The following is an 18,935-nucleotide window of genomic DNA, read 5'->3' on the forward strand; positions in this document are numbered from 1 at the left end:
AGAGTAAAGCTCCCTCTACACTGTCCCCATCAAACACTCCCAGGACAGGTACAGTACGGGGGTTAGATACAGAGTAAAGCTCCCTCTACACTGTCCCCCATCAAACACTCCCAGGACAGGTCCAGTACGGGGGGTTAGATACAGAGTAAAGCTCCCTCTACACTGTCCCCCATCAAACACTCCCAGGACAGGTACAGCACGGGGGGATTAGATACAGAGTAAAGCTCCCTCTACACTGTCCCCCATCAAACACTCCCAGGACAGGTCCAGTACGGGGGGTTAGATACAGAGTAAAGCTCCCTCTACACTGTCCCCCATCAAACACTCCCAGGACAGGTACAGCACGGGGGGGTTAGATACAGAGTAAAGCTCCCTCTACACTGTCCCCCATCAAACACTCCCCAGGACAGGTACAGTACGGGGGGGTTAGATACAGAGTAAAGCTCCCTCTACACAGTCCCCATCAAACACTCCCAGGACAGGTACAGCACGGGGGTTAGATACAGAGTAAAGCTCCCTCTACACTGTCCCCATCAAACACTCCCAGGACAGGTACAGTACGGGGGGGTTAGATACAGAGTAAAGCTCCCTCTACACTGTCCCCCATCAAACACTCCCAGGACAGGTACAGCACGGGGGTGTTAGATACAGAGTAAAGCTCCCTCTACACTGTCCCCCATCAAACACTCCCAGGACAGGTACAGTACGGGGGTTAGATACAGAGTAAAGCTCCCTCTACACTGTCCCATCAAACACTCCCCAGGACAGGTACAGCACGGGGGTGTTAGATACAGAGTAAAGCTCCCTCTACACTGTCCTCATCAAACACTCCCAGGACAGGTACAGCACGGGGGTGTTAGATACAGAGTAAAGCTCCCTCTACACTGTCCCCCATCAAACACTCCCAGGACAGGTACAGTACGGGGGGGTTAGATACAGAGTAAAGCTCCCTCTACACTGTCCTCATCAAACACTCCCAGGACAGGTACAGTACGGGGGGTTAGATACAGAGTAAAGCTCCCTCTACACTGTCCCATCAAACACTCCCCAGGACAGGTACAGCACGGGGGTGTTAGATACAGAGTAAAGCTCCCTCTACACTGTCCTCATCAAACACTCCCAGGACAGGTACAGTACGGGGGTTAGATACAGAGTAAAGCTCCCTCTACACTGTCCCCCATCAAACACTCCCAGGACAGGTACAGTACGGGGTTAGCTGTTCTCTGATTGGGAAAAAAAAAGAAAAAAAAAAAGGGAGGGGGTTAGATACAGAATAAAGCTCCCTCACTTCCCTCCCCCAGCCCCAGCCCCACCCCCAACTACCGCACACCACCCCCCCCCCCCCCCCACCCCGTCCGGCCTTGGAGCGCGGTTACGAGGTCCTGACGAAGATCAGCCGGCTGGTGTAGACCAAGTCCGCCAGGTAGGCGAGGAAGTTGAGGACAGTGAGCGCTGCCACAGCCACCTGGATGTCCCAGACGCAGCTCCTGACACCGGAGCAGTAGGAGGGCCGGCTCGGGCTCCCGTAGCGCCGGTCAAAGCAGAAGATGGGCCAGACCACGACGGCCGTGCCGTAGAGAAGGACGGCCAGCAGGGCGTAGATGCCCAGGAAGCGGTCGAAGGTCACCGGCAGCCAGGAGGTGCACTCGCCCACGCACAGGATGATCACGGCCACCGAGAGGATGAAGCAGATGCAGTAGACGGCCAAGCACCACTGCAGGCCCCCGTAGCGGGCGTAGCCGGCGTCCGCCACGAAGACGAAGATGACGCAGGCGGTGAAGGTCTCCAGCACCTTCAGCAGGCCGGGCACCGTGGCCATGTAGCCCGTCACCTCGCCCGGCCGGGCCCGGCTGATGGACACCTCCGCCCCGTAGGCCAGGGTGGCCAGGCAGGAGAAGATGGTGGCCGCCACACCGTAACCTTGGCGCCCGCTGGTCACAAAGTAGAGCGGGTAGATGACAGAGGCCGAGAGGCACATGAGGGCGGCCAGCATGGCCAGGGTGATGGGCGCGTTGCGCCAGGACACGGGCACCCGGCTCTGCAAGCCCGTAAACTCCACCAGCAGCACCAGGCCGGTGGCGATGAAGCAAAAGCACCAGACAAAGATGCACCAGCCGCCCATGTGGCCCGCCCACCACTCGCTGTGGACCACCAGGCTGAAGGCGACGCAGCAGAAGATGGCCGCCGCCAGGCGCACGTAGCCCAGCGGCGATTTCAGGGCGTTCACGTTCACCATGGCCGCTTTGTCCTCCTTCTCGCGTTGTCTCCCGAGGTGGGGGCTTGGATGGCTGGGAACTCCTGGTCGCTTTGGCGGAGGGGTGCTACTGAAGAGAGAGAGAGAGAGAGAGAGAGAGACAAAAAGAACGTTAGTTCGACCCGCCGAAGAGTGAGAAAGAGAGAGATGGAAAGACGGAGAGAGAGAGAGAGAGAGAGAGAGAGAGAGAGAGCGAGAGAGAGTTACCCCAGCCAAGGGGTCAGTCCCCATGAGGAGATCCGTCTCCCAACAGCGAGGGGTCAGTCCCCATGGGGAGACCCGTCTCCAAACAGTGAGGGGTCAGTCCCCATGAGGAGATCCGTCTCCCAACAGAGAGGGGTCAGTCCCCATGGGGAGATCCGTCTCCCAACAGCGAGGGGTCAGTCCCCATGAGGAGACCCGTCTCCCAACAGAGAGGGGTCAGTCCCCATGGGGAGATCTGTCTCCCAACAGTGAGGGGTCAGTCCCCATGAGGAGACCCGTCTCCCAACAGAGAGGGGTCAGTCCCCATGGGGAGATCCATCTCCCAACAGCGCTGAAGAACAAGGGATTATCGAAAGACAAACGTGGCACTGGCAAGTGTGAAACAGCGAGGGCGTTTTACACACTACTCCGAGCCCCTTCCCCAGAAACCCGATTATTCCCACCCTCTCCCTCTGCCGCTCTCCCATTTCCCGCCCTCCGAAAACTTCAGCTTATCCGAAACTCCTGCTGCCCACCGTAGCCGAACCCACTCCTGTGTCCTAGCACACCGAGTCCAGTTCATCCCTCAACCACTCCCTGTGCTCGTTGACAGACAATACCTTCCAGTCCGCCAACGCCTCAATTATAAAATACTCATCCACCCTTTCAAGTCCCTCCATTGCCCCTCGCTCCCCTCCCTATCTCTGAGTAGATCAGAGTGTTACAGTGAGGAGTGTGGGATATATTAGTGTTACAGTGAGGGATGTGGGAAAAATCAGTGTGTTACAGTGAGCGGTGTGGGATATATCAGAGTGTTACAGTGAGGGGTGTGGGATATATCAGTGTGTTACAGTGAGGTGTGTGGGATATATCAGTGTGTTACAGTGAGGGATGTGGGAAAAATCAGTGTGTTACAGTGAGCGGTGTGGGATATATCAGAGTGTTACAGTGAGGGGTGTGGGATATATCAGTGTGTTACAGTGAGGGGTGTGGGATATATCAGTGTTACAGTGAGGGGTGTGGGATATATCAGTGTGTTACAGTGAGGGGTGTGGGATATATCAGTGTTACAGTGAGGGGTGTGGGATATATCAGTGTGTTACAGTGAGGGGTGTGGGATATATCAGTGTGTTACAGTGAGCGGTGTGGGATATATCAGAGTGTTACAGTGAGGGGTGTGGGATATATCAGTGTTACAGTGAGGGGTGTGGTATATATCAGAGTGTTGCAGTGAGGGGTGTGGGATATATCAGTGTTATGGTGAGCAGTGTGGGAGATATCACAGTGTTACAGTGAGGGGTGTGGGATATATCAGAGTGTTACAGTGAGGGGTGTGGGATATATCAGAGTGTTACAGTGAGGGGTGTGGGATATATCAGTGTTACAGTGAGGGGTGTGGGTTATATCAGAGTGTTACAGTGAGGGGTGTGGGATATATCAGAGTGTTACAGTGAGGGGTGTGGGATATATCAGAGTGTTACAGTGAGGGGTGTGGGATATATCAGAGTGTTACAGTGAGGGGTGTGGGATATATCAGAGTGTTACAGTGAGGGGTGTGGGATATATCAGAGTGTTACAGTGAGGGGTGTGGGATATATCGGTGTGTTACAGTGAGGGGTGTGGGATATATCAGAGTGTTACAGTGAGGGGTGTGGGATATATCAGAGTTACAGTGAGGGGTGTAGGATATATCAGAGTGTTACAGTGAGGGGTGTGGGATATATCAGAGTGTTACAGTGAGGGGTGTGGGATATATCAGAGTGTTACAGTGAGGGGTGTGGGGTATATCAGAGTGTTACAGTGAGGGGTGTGGGATATATCAGAGTGTTACAGTGAGGGGTGTGGGATATATCAGTGTTACAGTGAGGGGTGTGGGATATATCAGTGTTACAGTGAGGGGTGTGGGATATATCAGAGTGTTACAGTGAGGGGTGTGGGATATATCAGTGTTACAGTGAGGGGTGTGGGATATATCAGTGTTACAGTGAGGGGTGCGGGGTATATCAGAGTGTTGCAGTGAGGGGTGTGGGATATATCAGTGTTCCAGTGAGGGGTGTGGGATATATCAGTGTTACAGTGATGGGTGTGGGATATATCAGAGTGTTACAGTGAGGGGTGTGGGATAAATCAGTGTTACAGTGAGGCGTGTGGGATATATCAGAGTGTTACAGTGAGGGGTGTGGGATATATCAGTGTAACAGTGAGGGGTGTGGGATATATCAGTGTTACAGTGAGGGGTGTGGGATATATCAGAGTGTTACAGTGAGGGGTGTGGGATATATCAGAGTGTTACAGTGAGGGGTGTGGGATATATCAGAGTGTTACAGTGAGGGGTGTGGGATATATCAGAGTGTTACAGTGAGGGGTGTGGGATATATCAGAGTGTTACAGTGAGGGGTGTGGGATATATCAAAGTGTTACAGTGAGGGGTGTGGGATATATCAGAGTGTTACAGTGAGGGGTGTGGGATATATCAGAGTGTTACAGTGAGGGGTGTGGGATATATCAGAGTGTTACAGTGAGGGGTGTGGGATATATCAGAGTGTTACAGTGAGGGGTGTGGGATATATCAGAGCGTTACAGTGAGGTGTGTGGGATATATCAGAGCGTTACAGTGAGGGGTGTGGGATATATCAGAGTGTTCCAATGAGGGGTGTGGGATATATCAGTGTTACAGTGAGGGGTGTGGTATATATCAGAGTGTTACAGTGAGAGGTGTGGGGTATTTCAGAGTGTTACAGTGAGGGGTGTGGGATATATCAGAGTGTTACAGTGAGGGGTGTGGGATATATCAGTGTTACAGTGAGGGGTGTGGGATATATCAGAGTGTTACAGTGAGGGGTGTGGGATATATCAGAGTGTTACAGTGAGGGGTGTGGGATATATCAGAGTGTTACAGTGAGGGGTGTGGGATATATCAGAGTGTTCCAATGAGGGGTGTGGGATATATCAGAGCGTTACAGTGAGGGGTGTGGGATATATCAGAGTGTTCCAATGAGGGGTGTGGGATATATCAGTGTTACAGTGAGGGGTGTGGAATATATCAGAGTGTTGCAGTGAGAGGTGTGGGATATATCAGTGTGTTACAGTGAGGGGTGTGGGGTTTATCAGAGTGTTACAGTGAGGGGTGTGGGATATATCAGAGTGTTACAGTGAGGGGTGTGGGATATATCAGTGTGTTACAGTGAGGGGTGTGGGATATATCAGAGTGTTACAGTGAGGGGTGTGGGATATATCAGAGTGTTACAGTGAGGGGTGTGGGATATATCAGAGTGTTCCAATGAGGGGTGTGGGATATATCAGAGTGTTACAGTGAGGGGTGTGGTATATATCAGAGTGTTACAGTGAGGGGTGTGGGATATATCAGTGTTACAGTGAGGGGTGTGGTATATATCAGAGTGTTACAGTGAGGGGTGTGGGATATATCAGTGTTATGGTGAGCGGTGTGGGATGTATCAGAGTGTTACAGTGAGGGGTGTGGGATATATCAGAGTGTTACAGTGAGGGGTGTGGGATATATCAGAGTGTTACAGTGAGGGGTGTGGGATATATCAGAGTGTTACAGTGAGGGGTGTGGGATATATCAGAGTGTTACAGTGAGGGGTGTGGGATATATCAGTGTTACGGTGAGCGGTGTGGGATATATCAGAGTGTTACAGTGAGGGGTGTGGGATATATCAGAGTGTTACAGTGAGGGGTGTGGGATATATCAGAGTGTTGCAGTGAGGGGTGTGGGATATATCAGAGTGTTGCAGTGAGGGGTGTGGGATATATCAGAGTGTTGCAGTGAGGGGTGTGGGATATATCAGTGTTACAGTGAGGGGTGTGGGATATATCAGTGTTACGGTGATGGGTGTGGGATATATCAGAGTGTTACAGTGAGGGGTGTGGGATATATCAGTGTTACAGTGAGGGGTGTGGGATATATCAGAGTGTTGCAGTGAGGGGTGTGGGATATATCAGTGTTACAGTGAGGGGTGTGGGATATATTAGTGTTACAGTGAGGGGTGTGGGATATATCAGTGTTACAGTGAGGGGTGTGGGATATATCAGAGTGTTACAGTGAGGGGTGTGGGATATATCAGAGTGTTACAGTGAGGGGTGTGGGATATATCAGTGTTACAGTGAGGGGTGTGGGATATATCTGAGCGTTACAGTGAGGGGTGTGGGATATATCGGTGTGTTACAGTGAGGGGTGTGGGATATATCAGTGTTACAGTGAGGGGTGTGGGATATATCGGTGTGTTACAGTGAGGGGTGTGGGATATATCAGAGTGTTACAGTGAGGGGTGTGGGATATATCAGAGTGTTCCAGTGAGGGGTGTGGGATATATCAGAGTGTTCCAGTGAGGGGTGTGGGATATATCAGAGTGTTACAGTGAGGGGTGTGGGATATATCAAAGTGTTACAGTGAGGGGTGTGGATATATCAGTGTAACAGTGAGGGGTGTGGGATATATCAAAGTGTTACAGTGAGGGGTGTGGGATATATCAGTGTAACAGTGAGGGGTGTGGGATATATCAAAGTGTTACAGTGAGGGGTGTGGGATATATCAGAGTGTTACAGTGAGGGGTGTGGGATATATCAGAGTGTTACAGTGAGGGGTGTGGGATATATCAGAGTGTTACAGTGAGGGGTGTGGGATATATCAGAGTGTTACAGTGAGGGGTGTGGGATATATCAGAGTGTTACAGTGAGGGGTGTGGGATATATCAGAGTGTTACAGTGAGGTGTGTGGGATATATCAGAGTGTTCCAATGAGGGGTGTGGGATATATCAGAGTGTTACAGTGAGGGGTGTGGGATATATCAGTGTTACAGTGAGGGGTGTGGGATATATCAGAGTGTTACAGTGAGGGGTGTGGGATATATCAGAGTGTTACAGTGAGGGGTGTGGGATATATCAGAGTGTTACAGTGAGGGGTGTGGGATATATCAGAGTGTTACAGTGAGGGGTGTGGGATATATCAGAGTGTTACAGTGAGGGGTGTGGGATATATCAGAGTGTTACAGTGAGGGATGTGGGATATATCAGAGTGTTACAGTGAGGTGTGTGGGATATATCAGAGTGTTCCAATGAGGGGTGTGGGATATATCAGAGTGTTACAGTGAGGGGTGTGGGATATATCAGTGTTACAGTGAGGGGTGTGGGATATATCAGAGTGTTACAGTGAGGGGTGTGGGATATATCAGAGTGTTACAGTGAGGGGTGTGGGATATATCAGAGTGTTACAGTGAGGGGTGTGGGATATATCAGAGTGTTCCAATGAGGGGTGTGGGATATATCAGAGCGTTACAGTGAGGGGTGTGGGATATATCAGAGTGTTCCAATGAGGGGTGTGGGATATATCAGAGTGTTACAGTGAGGGGTGTGGGATATATCAGTGTGTTACAGTGAGGGGTGTGGGATATATCAGAGTGTTACAGTGAGGGGTGTGGGATATATCAGAGTGTTACAGTGAGGGGTGTGGGATATATCAGAGTGTTCCAATGAGGGGTGTGGGATATATCAGAGTGTTACAGTGAGGGGTGTGGTATATATCAGAGTGTTACAGTGAGGGGTGTGGGATATATCAGTGTTACAGTGAGGGGTGTGGTATATATCAGAGTGTTACAGTGAGGGGTGTGGGATATATCAGTGTTATGGTGAGCGGTGTGGGATGTATCAGAGTGTTACAGTGAGGGGTGTGGGATATATCAGAGTGTTACAGTGAGGGGTGTGGGATATATCAGAGTGTTACAGTGAGGGGTGTGGGATATATCAGAGTGTTACAGTGAGGGGTGTGGGATATATCAGAGTGTTACAGTGAGGGGTGTGGGATATATCAGAGTGTTACAGTGAGGGGTGTGGGATATATCAGTGTTACGGTGAGCGGTGTGGGATATATCAGAGTGTTACAGTGAGGGGTGTGGGATATATCAGAGTGTTACAGTGAGGGGTATGGGATATATCAGAGTGTTGCAGTGAGGGGTGTGGGATATATCAGAGTGTTGCAGTGAGGGGTGTGGGATATATCAGAGTGTTGCAGTGAGGGGTGTGGGATATATCAGTGTTACAGTGAGGGGTGTGGGATATATCAGTGTTACAGTGATGGGTGTGGGACATATCAGAGTGTTACAGTGAGGGGTGTGGGATATATCAGTGTTACAGTGAGGGGTGTGGGATATATCAGAGTGTTGCAGTGAGGGGTGTGGGATATATCAGTGTTACAGTGAGGGGTGTGGGATATATTAGTGTTACAGTGAGGGGTGTGGGATATATCAGTGTTACAGTGAGGGGTGTGGGATATATCAGAGTGTTACAGTGAGGGGTGTGGGATATATCAGAGTGTTACAGTGAGGGGTGTGGGATATATCAGTGTTACAGTGAGGGGTGTGGGATATATCTGAGCGTTACAGTGAGGGGTGTGGGATATATCAGTGTGTTACAGTGAGGGGTGTGGGATATAACAAAGTGTGACAGTGAGGGGTGTGGGATATATCAGAGTGTTACAGTGAGGGGTGTGGGATATATCAGAGTGTTCCAGTGAGGGGTGTGGTATATATGAGTGTTACAGTGAGGGGTGTGGGATATATCAGAGTGTTACAGTGAGGGGTGTGGGATATATCAGAGTGTTACAGTGAGGGGTGTGGGATATATCAGAGTGTTACAGTGAGGGGTGTGGGATATATCAGAGTGTTACAGTGAGGGGTGTGGGATATATCAGAGTGTTACAGTGAGGGGTGTGGTATATATGAGTGTTACAGTGAGGGGTGTGGGATATATCAGAGTGTTACAGTGAGGGGTGTGGGATATATCAGAGTGTTCCAGTGAGGGGTGTGGTATATATGAGTGTTACAGTGAGGGGTGTGGGATATATCAGAGTGTTACAGTGAGGGGTGTGGGATATATCAGAGTGTTACAGTGAGGGGTGTGGGATATATCAGAGTGTTACAGTGAGGGGTGTGGGATATATCAGAGTGTTACAGTGAGGGGTGTGGGATATATCAGAGTGTTACAGTGAGGGGTGTGGGATATATCAGTGTGTTACAGTGAGGGGTGTGGGATATATCAGAGTGTTACAGTGAGGGGTGTGGGATATATCAGAGTGTTACAGTGAGGGGTGTGGGATATATCAGAGTGTTACAGTGAGGGGTGTGGGATATATCAGAGTGTTACAGTGAGGGGTGTGGGATATATCAGAGTGTTACAGTGAGGGGTGTGGGATATATCAGTGTGTTACAGTGAGGGGTGTGGGATATAACAAAGTGTGACAGTGAGGGGTGTGGGATATATCAGAGTGTTACAGTGAGGGGTGTGGGATATATCAGTGTTACAGTGAGGGGTGTGGGATATATCAGAGTGTTCCAGTGAGGGGTGTGGGATATATCAGAGTGTTCCAGTGAGGGGTGTGGGATATATCAGAGTGTTACAGTGAGGGGTGTGGGATATATCAAAGTGTTACAGTGAGGGGTGTGGATATATCAGTGTAACAGTGAGGGGTGTGGGATATATCAAAGTGTTACAGTGAGGGGTGTGGGATATATCAGTGTAACAGTGAGGGGTGTGGGATATATCAAAGTGTTACAGTGAGGGGTGTGGGATATATCAGAGTGTTACAGTGAGGGGTGTGGGATATATCAGAGTGTTACAGTGAGGGGTGTGGGATATATCAGAGTGTTACAGTGAGGGGTGTGGGATATATCAGAGTGTTACAGTGAGGGGTGTGGGATATATCAGAGTGTTACAGTGAGGGGTGTGGGATATATCAGAGTGTTACAGTGAGGTGTGTGGGATATATCAGAGTGTTACAGTGAGGGGTGTGGGATATATCAGAGTGTTACAGTGAGGGGTGTGGGATATATCAGAGTGTTACAGTGAGGGGTGTGGGATATATCAGTGTTACAGTGAGGGGTGTGGGATATATCAGAGTGTTACAGTGAGGGGTGTGGGATATATCAGTGTTACAGTGAGGGGTGTGGGATATATCAGAGTGTTACAGTGAGGGGTGTGGGATATATCAGAGTGTTACAGTGAGGGGTGTGGGATATATCAGTGTTACAGTGAGGGGTGTGGGATATATCAGAGTGTTACAGTGAGGGGTGTGGGATATATCAGAGTGTTACAGTGAGGGGTGTGGGATATATCAGAGTGTTACAGTGAGGGGTGTGGGATATATCAGAGTGTTACAGTGAGGGGTGTGGGATATATCAGTGTTACAGTGAGGGGTGTGGGATATATCAGAGTGTTACAGTGAGGGGTGTGGGATATATCAGAGTGTTACAGTGAGGGGTGTGGGATATATCAGAGTGTTACAGTGAGGGGTGTGGGATATATCAGAGTGTTCCAATGAGGGGTGTGGGATATATCAGAGCGTTACAGTGAGGGGTGTGGGATATATCAGAGTGTTCCAATGAGGGGTGTGGGATATATCAGAGTGTTACAGTGAGGGGTGTGGGATATATCAGTGTGTTACAGTGAGGGGTGTGGGATATATCAGAGTGTTACAGTGAGGGGTGTGGGATATATCAGAGTGTTACAGTGAGGGGTGTGGGATATATCAGAGTGTTACAGTGAGGGGTGTGGGATATATCAGTGTTACAGTGAGGGGTGTGGTATATATCAGAGTGTTACAGTGAGGGGTGTGGGATATATCAGTGTTATGGTGAGCGGTGTGGGATGTATCAGAGTGTTACAGTGAGGGGTGTGGGATATATCAGAGTGTTACAGTGAGGGGTGTGGGATATATCAGAGTGTTACAGTGAGGGGTGTGGGATATATCAGAGTGTTACAGTGAGGGGTGTGGGATATATCAGAGCGTTACAGTGAGGGGTGTGGGATATATCAGTGTTACGGTGAGCGGTGTGGGATATATCAGAGTGTTACAGTGAGGGGTGTGGGATATATCAGAGTGTTGCAGTGAGGGGTGTGGGATATATCAGAGTGTTGCAGTGAGGGGTGTGGGATATATCAGAGTGTTGCAGTGAGGGGTGTGGGATATATCAGTGTTACAGTGAGGGGTGTGGGATATATCAGTGTGTTACAGTGAGGTGTGTGGGATATATCAGAGTGTTACAGTGAGGGGTGTGGGATATATCAGTGTTACAGTGAGGGGTGTGGGATATATCAGAGTGTTGCAGTGAGGGGTGTGGGATATATCAGTGTTACAGTGAGGGGTGTGGGATATATTAGTGTTACAGTGAGGGGTGTGGGATATATCAGTGTTACAGTGAGGGGTGTGGGATATATCAGAGTGTTACAGTGAGGGGTGTGGGATATATCAGAGTGTTACAGTGAGGGGTGTGGGATATATCAGTGTTACAGTGAGGGGTGTGGGATATATCTGAGCATTACAGTGAGGGGTGTGGGATATATCAGTGTGTTACAGTGAGGGGTGTGGGATATAACAAAGTGTGACAGTGAGGGGTGTGGGATATATCAGAGTGTTACAGTGAGGGGTGTGGGATATATCAGAGTGTTCCAGTGAGGGGTGTGGTATATATGAGTGTTACAGTGAGGGGTGTGGGATATATCAGAGTGACAGTGAGGGGTGTGGGATATATCAGAGTGTTACAGTGAGGGGTGTGGGATATATCAGAGTGTTCCAGTGAGGGGTGTGGGATATATCAGAGTGTTACAGTGAGGGGTGTGGGATATATCAGAGTGTTCCAGTGAGGGGTGTGGGATATATCAGAGTGTTACAGTGAGGGGTGTGGGATATATCAGTGTTCCAGTGAGGGGTGTGGTATATATGAGTGTTACAGTGAGGGGTGTGGTATATATGAGTGTTACAGTGAGGGGTGTGGGATATATCAGTGTTACAGTGAGGGGTGTGGGATATATCAGAGTGTTACAGTGAGGGGTGTGGGATATATCAGTGTTAGAGTGAGGGGTGTGGGATATATCAGAGTGTTACAGTGAGGGGTGTGGGATATATCAGAGTGTTCCAGTGAGGGGTGTGGGATATATCAGAGTGTTACAGTGAGGGGTGTGGGATATATCAGAGTGTTCCAGTGAGGGGTGTGGGATATATCAGTGTTACAGTGAGGGGTGTGGGATTTATCAGAGTGTTACAGTGAGGGGTGTGGGATATATCAGTGTGTTACAGTGAGGGGTGTGGGATATATCAGAGTATTACAGTGAGGTGTGTGGGATATATCAGAGTGTTACAGTGAGGGGTGTGGGATATATCAGTGTTACAGTGAGGGGTGTGGTATATATCAGAGTGTTACAGTGAGGGGTGTGGGATATATCAGTGTTCCAGTGAGGGGTGTGGGATATATCAGTGTTACAGTGAGGGGTGTGGGATATATCAGAGTGTTACAGTGAGGGGTGTGGGATATATCAGAGTGTTACAGTGAGGGGTGTGGGATATATCAGAGTGTTACAGTGAGGGGTGTGGGATATATCAGAGTGTTACAGTGAGGGGTGTGGGATATATCAGAGTGTTACAGTGAGGGGTGTGGGATATATCAGAGTGTTGCAGTGAGGGGTGTGGGATATATCAGTGTTACAGTGATGGGTGTGGGATATATCAGAGTGTTACAGTGAGGGGTGTGGGATATATCAGTGTTACAGTGAGGGGTGTGGGATATATTAGTGTTACAGTGAGGGGTGTGGGATATATCAGAGTGTGACAGTGAGGGGTGTGGGATATATCAGAGTGTGACAGTGAGGGGTCTGGGATATATTAGTGTTACAGTGAGGGGTGTGGGATATATCAGAGTGTTACAGTGAGGGGTGTGGGATATATCAAAGTGTTACAGTGAGGGGTGTGGGATATATCAGAGTGTTACAGTGAGGGGTGTGGGATATATCAAAGTGTTACAGTGAGGGGTGTGGGATATATCAGAGTGTTACAGTGAGGGGTGTGGGATATATCAGTGTTACAGTGAGGGGTGTGGGATATATCAAAGTGTTACAGTGAGGGGTGTGGATATATCAGTGTAACAGTGAGGGGTGTGGGATATATCAGAGTGTTACAGTGAGGGGTGTGGGATATATCAGAGTGTTACAGTGAGGGGTGTGGGATATATCAGAGTGTTCCAATGAGGGGTGTGGGATATATCAGAGTGTTACAGTGAGGGGTGTGGGATATATCAGTGTTACAGTGAGGGGTGTGGTATATATCAGAGTGTTACAGTGAGGGGTGTGGGATATATCAGTGTTATGGTGAGCGCTGTGGGATGTATCAGAGTGTTACAGTGAGGGGTGTGGGATATATCAGAGTGTTACAGTGAGGGGTGTAGGATATATCAGAGTGTTACAGTGAGGGGTGTGGGATATATCAGAGTGTTACAGTGAGGGGTGTGGGATATATCAGTGTTACAGTGAGGGGTGTGGGATATATCAGAGTGTTACAGTGAGGGGTGTAGGATATATCAGAGTGTTACAGTGAGGGGTGTGGGATATATCAGAGTGTTACAGTGAGAGGTGTGGGATATATCAGAGTGTTACAGTGAGGGGTGTGGGATATATCAGTGTTACAGTGAGGGGTGTGGGGTATATCAGAGTGTTACAGTGAGGAGTGTGGGATATATCAGAGTGTTCCAGTGAGGGGTGTGGGATATATCAGAGTGTTACAGTGAGGGGTGTGGATATCTCAGTGTAACAGTGAGGGGTGTGGGATATATCAAAGTGTTACAGTGAGGGGTGTGGATATATCAGTGTAACAGTGAGGGGTGTGGGATATATCAGAGTGTTACAGAGAGGGGTGTGGGATATATCAGAGTGTTACAGTGAGGGGTGTGGGATATATCAAAGTGTTACAGTGAGGGGTGTGGGATATATCAGAGTGTTACAGTGAGGGGTGTGGGATATATCAGAGTGTTACAGTAAGGGGTGTGGGATACATCAGAGTGTTACAGTGAGGGGTGTGGGATATATCAGTGTTACAGTGAGGGGTGTGGTATATATCAGAGTGTTACAGTGAGGGGTGTGGGATATATCAGAGTGTTACAGTGAGGGGTGTGGGATGTATCAGAGTGTTACAGTGAGGGGTGTGGGATATATCAGTGTGAGAGTGAGGGGTGTGGGATATATCAGAGTGTTACAGTGAGGGGTGTGGGATATATCAGAGTGTTACAGTGAGGGGTGTGGGATATATCAGAGTGTTACAGTGAGGGGTGTGGGATATATCAGTGTTACGGTGAGCGGTGTGGGATATATCAGAGTGTTCCAGTGAGGGGTGTGGGATATATCAGTGTGAGAGTGAGGGGTGTGGGATATATCAGAGTGTTACAGTGAGGGGTGTGGGATATATCAGAGTGTTACAGTGAGGGGTGTGGGATATATCAGAGTGTTGCAGTGAGGGGTGTGGGATATATCAGAGTGTTGCAGTGAGGGGTGTGGGATATATCAGAGTGTTGCAGTGAGGGGTGTGGGATATATCAGTGTTACAGTGAGGGGTGTGGGATATATCAGTGTTACAGTGATGGGTGTGGGATATATCAGAGTGTTACAGTGAGGGGTGTGGGATATATCAGAGTGTTACAGTGAGGGGTGTGGGATATATCAGAGTGTTACAGTGAGGGGTGTGGGATATATCAGTGTGTTACAGTGAGGGGTGTGGGATATATCAGAGTGTTGCAGTGAGAGGTGTGGGATATATCAGTGTTACAGTGAGGGGTGTGGGATATATTAGTGTTACAGTGAGGGGTGTGGGATATATCAGTGTTACAGTGAGGGGAGTGGGATATATCAGAGTGTTACAGTGAGGGGTGTGGGATATATCAGAGTGTGACAGTGAGGGGTGTGGGATATATCAGAGTGTTACAGTGAGGGGTGTGGGATATATCAATGTTACAGTGAGGGGTGTGGGATATATCAGTGTTACAGTGAGGGGTGTGGGATATATCCGAGCGTTACAGTGAGGAGTGTGGGATATAACAAAGTGTTACAGTGAGGGGTGTGGGATATATCAGAGTGACAGTGAGGGGTGTGGGATATATCAGAGTGTTACAGTGAGGGGTGTGGGATATATCAGAGTGTTACAGTGAGGGGTGTGGGATATATCAGAGTGTTACAGTGAGGGGTGTGGGATATATCAGAGTGTTACAGTGAGGGGTGTGGGATATATCAGAGTTTTACAGTGAGGGGTGTGGGATATATCAGAGTGTTCCAGTGAGGGGTGTGGGATATATCAGAGTGTTACAGTGAGGGGTGTGGGATATATCAGAGTGTTCCAGTGAGGGGTGTGGGATATATCAGAGTGTTACAGTGAGGGGTGTGGGATATATCAGAGTGTTCCAATGAGGGGTGTGGGATATATCAGAGTGTTACAGTGAGGGGTGTGGGATATATCAGTGTTACAGTGAGGGGTGTGGTATATATCAGAGTGTTACAGTGAGGGGTGTGGGATATATCAGAGTGTTACAGTGAGGGGTGTGGGATGTATCAGAGTGTTACAGTGAGGGGTGTGGGATATATCAGTGTGAGAGTGAGGGGTGTGGGATATATCAGAGTGTTACAGTGAGGGGTGTGGGATATATCAGAGTGTTACAGTGAGGGGTGTGGGATATATCAGAGTGTTACAGTGAGGGGTGTGGGATATATCAGTGTTACGGTGAGCGGTGTGGGATATATCAGAGTGTTCCAGTGAGGGGTGTGGGATATATCAGTGTGAGAGTGAGGGGTGTGGGATATATCAGAGTGTTACAGTGAGGGGTGTGGGATATATCAGAGTGTTACAGTGAGGGGTGTGGGATATATCAGAGTGTTGCAGTGAGGGGTGTGGGATATATCAGAGTGTTGCAGTGAGGGGTGTGGGATATATCAGTGTAACAGTGAGGGGTGTGGGATATATCAGAGTGTTACAGTGAGGGGTGTGGGATATATCAGAATGTTGCAGTGAGGGGTGTGGGATATATCAGTGTTACAGTGAGGGGTGTGGGATATATCAGTGTTACAGTGATGGGTGTGGGATATATCAGAGTGTTACAGTGAGGGGTGTGGGATATATCAGAGTGTTACAGTGAGGGGTGTGGGATATATCAGAGTGTTACAGTGAGGGGTGTGGGATATATCAGAGTGTTACAGTGAGGGGTGTGGGATATATCAGTGTGTTACAGTGAGGGGTGTGGGATATATCAGAGTGTTGCAGTGAGAGGTGTGGGATATATCAGTGTTACAGTGAGGGGTGTGGGATATATTAGTGTTACAGTGAGGGGTGTGGGATATATCAGTGTTACAGTGAGGGGAGTGGGATATATCAGAGTGTTACAGTGAGGGGTGTGGGATATATCAGAGTGTGACAGTGAGGGGTGTGGGATATATCAGAGTGTTACAGTGAGGGGTGTGGGATATATCAATGTTACAGTGAGGGGTGTGGGATATATCAGTGTTACAGTGAGGGGTGTGGGATATATCCGAGCGTTACAGTGAGGGGTGTGGGATATAACAAAGTGTTACAGTGAGGGGTGTGGGATATATCAGAGTGACAGTGAGGGGTGTGGGATATATCAGAGTGTTACAGTGAGGGGTGTGGGATATATCAGAGTGTTACAGTGAGGGGTGTGGGATATATCAGTGTTACAGTGAGGGGTGTGGGATATATCAGTGTTACAGTGAGGGGTGTGGGATATATCAGTGTTACAGTGAGGGGTGTGGGATATATCAGTTTGTTACAGTGAGGGGTGTGGGATATATCAGTGTTACAGTGAGGGGTGTGGGATATATCAGTGTTACAGTGAGGGGTGTGGGATATAACAAAGTGTTACAGTGAGGGGTGTGGGATATATCAGAGTGACAGTGAGCGGTGTGGGATATATCAGAGTGTTACAGTAAGGGGTGTGGGATATATCAGAGTGTTACAGTGAGGGGTGTGGGATATATCAGTGTTCCAGTGAGGGGTGTGGTATATATGAGTGTTACAGTGAGGGGTGTGGTATATATGAGTGTTACAGTGAGGGGTGTGGGATATATCAGTGTTACAGTGAGGGGTGTGGGATATATCAGAGTGTTCCAGTGATGGGTGTGGGATATATCGGTGTGTTACAGTGAGGGGTGTGGGATATATCAGAGTGTTACAGTGAGGGGTGTGGGATATATCAGAGTGTTACAGTGAGGGGTGCAGGATATATCAGAGTGTTACAGTGAGGGGTGTGGGATATATCAGAGTGTTACAGTGAGAGGTGTGGGATATATCAGAGTGTTACAGTGAGGGGTGTGGGATATATCAGTGTTACAGTGAGGGGTGTGGGGTATATCAGAGTGTTACAGTGAGGAGTGTGGGATGTATCAGAGTGTCACAGTGAGGGGTGTGGGATATATCAGAGTGTTACAGTGAGGGGTGTGGGATATATCAGAGTGTTACAGTGAGGGGTGTGGGATATATCAGAGTGTTCCAGTGAGGGGTGTGGGATATATCAGAGTGTTACAGTGAGGGGTGTGGGATATATCAGAGTGTTACAGTGAGGGGTGTGGGATATATCAAAGTGTTACAGTGAGGGGTGTGGGATATATCAGAGTGTTACAGTGAGGGGTGTGGGATATATCAAAGTGTTACAGTGAGGGGTGTGGATATCTCAGTGTAACAGTGAGGGGTGTGGGATATATCAAAGTGTTACAGTGAGGGGTGTGGATATATCAGTGTAACAGTGAGGGGTGTGGGATATATCAAAGTGTTACAGTGAGGGGTGTGGGATATATCAGAGTGTTACAGTGAGGGGTGTGGGATATATCAGAGTGTTACAGTGAGGGGTGTGGGATATATCAGAGTGTTCCAATGAGGGGTGTGGGATATATCAGAGTGTTACAGTGAGGGGTGTGGGATATATCAGTGTTACAGTGAGGGGTGTGGTATATATCAGAGTGTTACAGTGAGGGGTGTGGGATATATCAGAGTGTTACAGTGAGGGGTGTGGGATATATCAGAGTGTTACAGTGAGGGGTGTGGGATATATCAGAGTGTTACAGTGAGGGGTGTGGGATATATCAGAGTGTTACAGTGAGGGGTGTGGGATATATCAGAGTGTTACAGTGAGGGGTGTGGGATATATCAGTGTGAGAGTGAGGGGTGTGGGATATATCAGAGTGTTACAGTGAGGGGTGTGGATATCTCAGTGTAACAGTGAGGGGTGTGGGATATATCAAAGTGTTACAGTGAGGGGTGTGGATATATCAGTGTAACAGTGAGGGGTGTGGGATATATCAAAGTGTTACAGTGAGGGGTGTGGGATATATCAAAGTGTTACAGTGAGGGGTGTGGATATATCAGTGTAACAGTGAGGGGTGTGGGATATATCAAAGTGTTACAGTGAGGGGTGTGGATATATCAAAGTGTTACAGTGAGGGGTGTGGATATATCAGTGTAACAGTGAGGGGTGTGGGATATATCAAAGTGTTACAGTGAGGGGTGTGGATATCTCAGTGTAACAGTGAGGGGTGTGGGATATATCAAAGTGTTACAGTGAGGGGTGTGGATATATCAGTGTAACAGTGAGGGGTGTGGGATATATCAAAGTGTTACAGTGAGGGGTGTGGGATATATCAAAGTGTTACAGTGAGGGGTGTGGATATA

The 18,935-nt window shown here is 48.7% G+C and overlaps 1 protein-coding gene across 3 annotated transcripts in view; it reads right to left on the reverse strand.

Moving 5' to 3' along the window:
* Window positions 1–1,349: 1,349 nt before the first annotated feature.
* Window positions 1,350–18,935, reverse strand: part of LOC137362208 (myeloid-associated differentiation marker homolog) — a 30,434-nt gene continuing 12,848 nt past the window's right edge. For 2 of the 3 annotated variants that reach the window (XM_068026661.1, XM_068026659.1), the window contains exon 3: window positions 1,350–2,324. In XM_068026661.1, coding sequence (XP_067882762.1) covers window positions 1,373–2,236 — 864 coding nt within the window. In that variant the 5' untranslated portion in view covers window positions 2,237–2,324 and the 3' untranslated portion in view covers window positions 1,350–1,372. The remainder of the gene's footprint in view (window positions 2,325–18,935) is intronic. The other variant, XM_068026660.1, reaches the window with a different exon arrangement.

The sequence above is a fragment of the Heterodontus francisci genome, unplaced genomic scaffold (assembly GCF_036365525.1).
Source record: "Heterodontus francisci isolate sHetFra1 unplaced genomic scaffold, sHetFra1.hap1 HAP1_SCAFFOLD_544, whole genome shotgun sequence".
NCBI lineage: Eukaryota > Metazoa > Chordata > Chondrichthyes > Heterodontiformes > Heterodontidae > Heterodontus > Heterodontus francisci.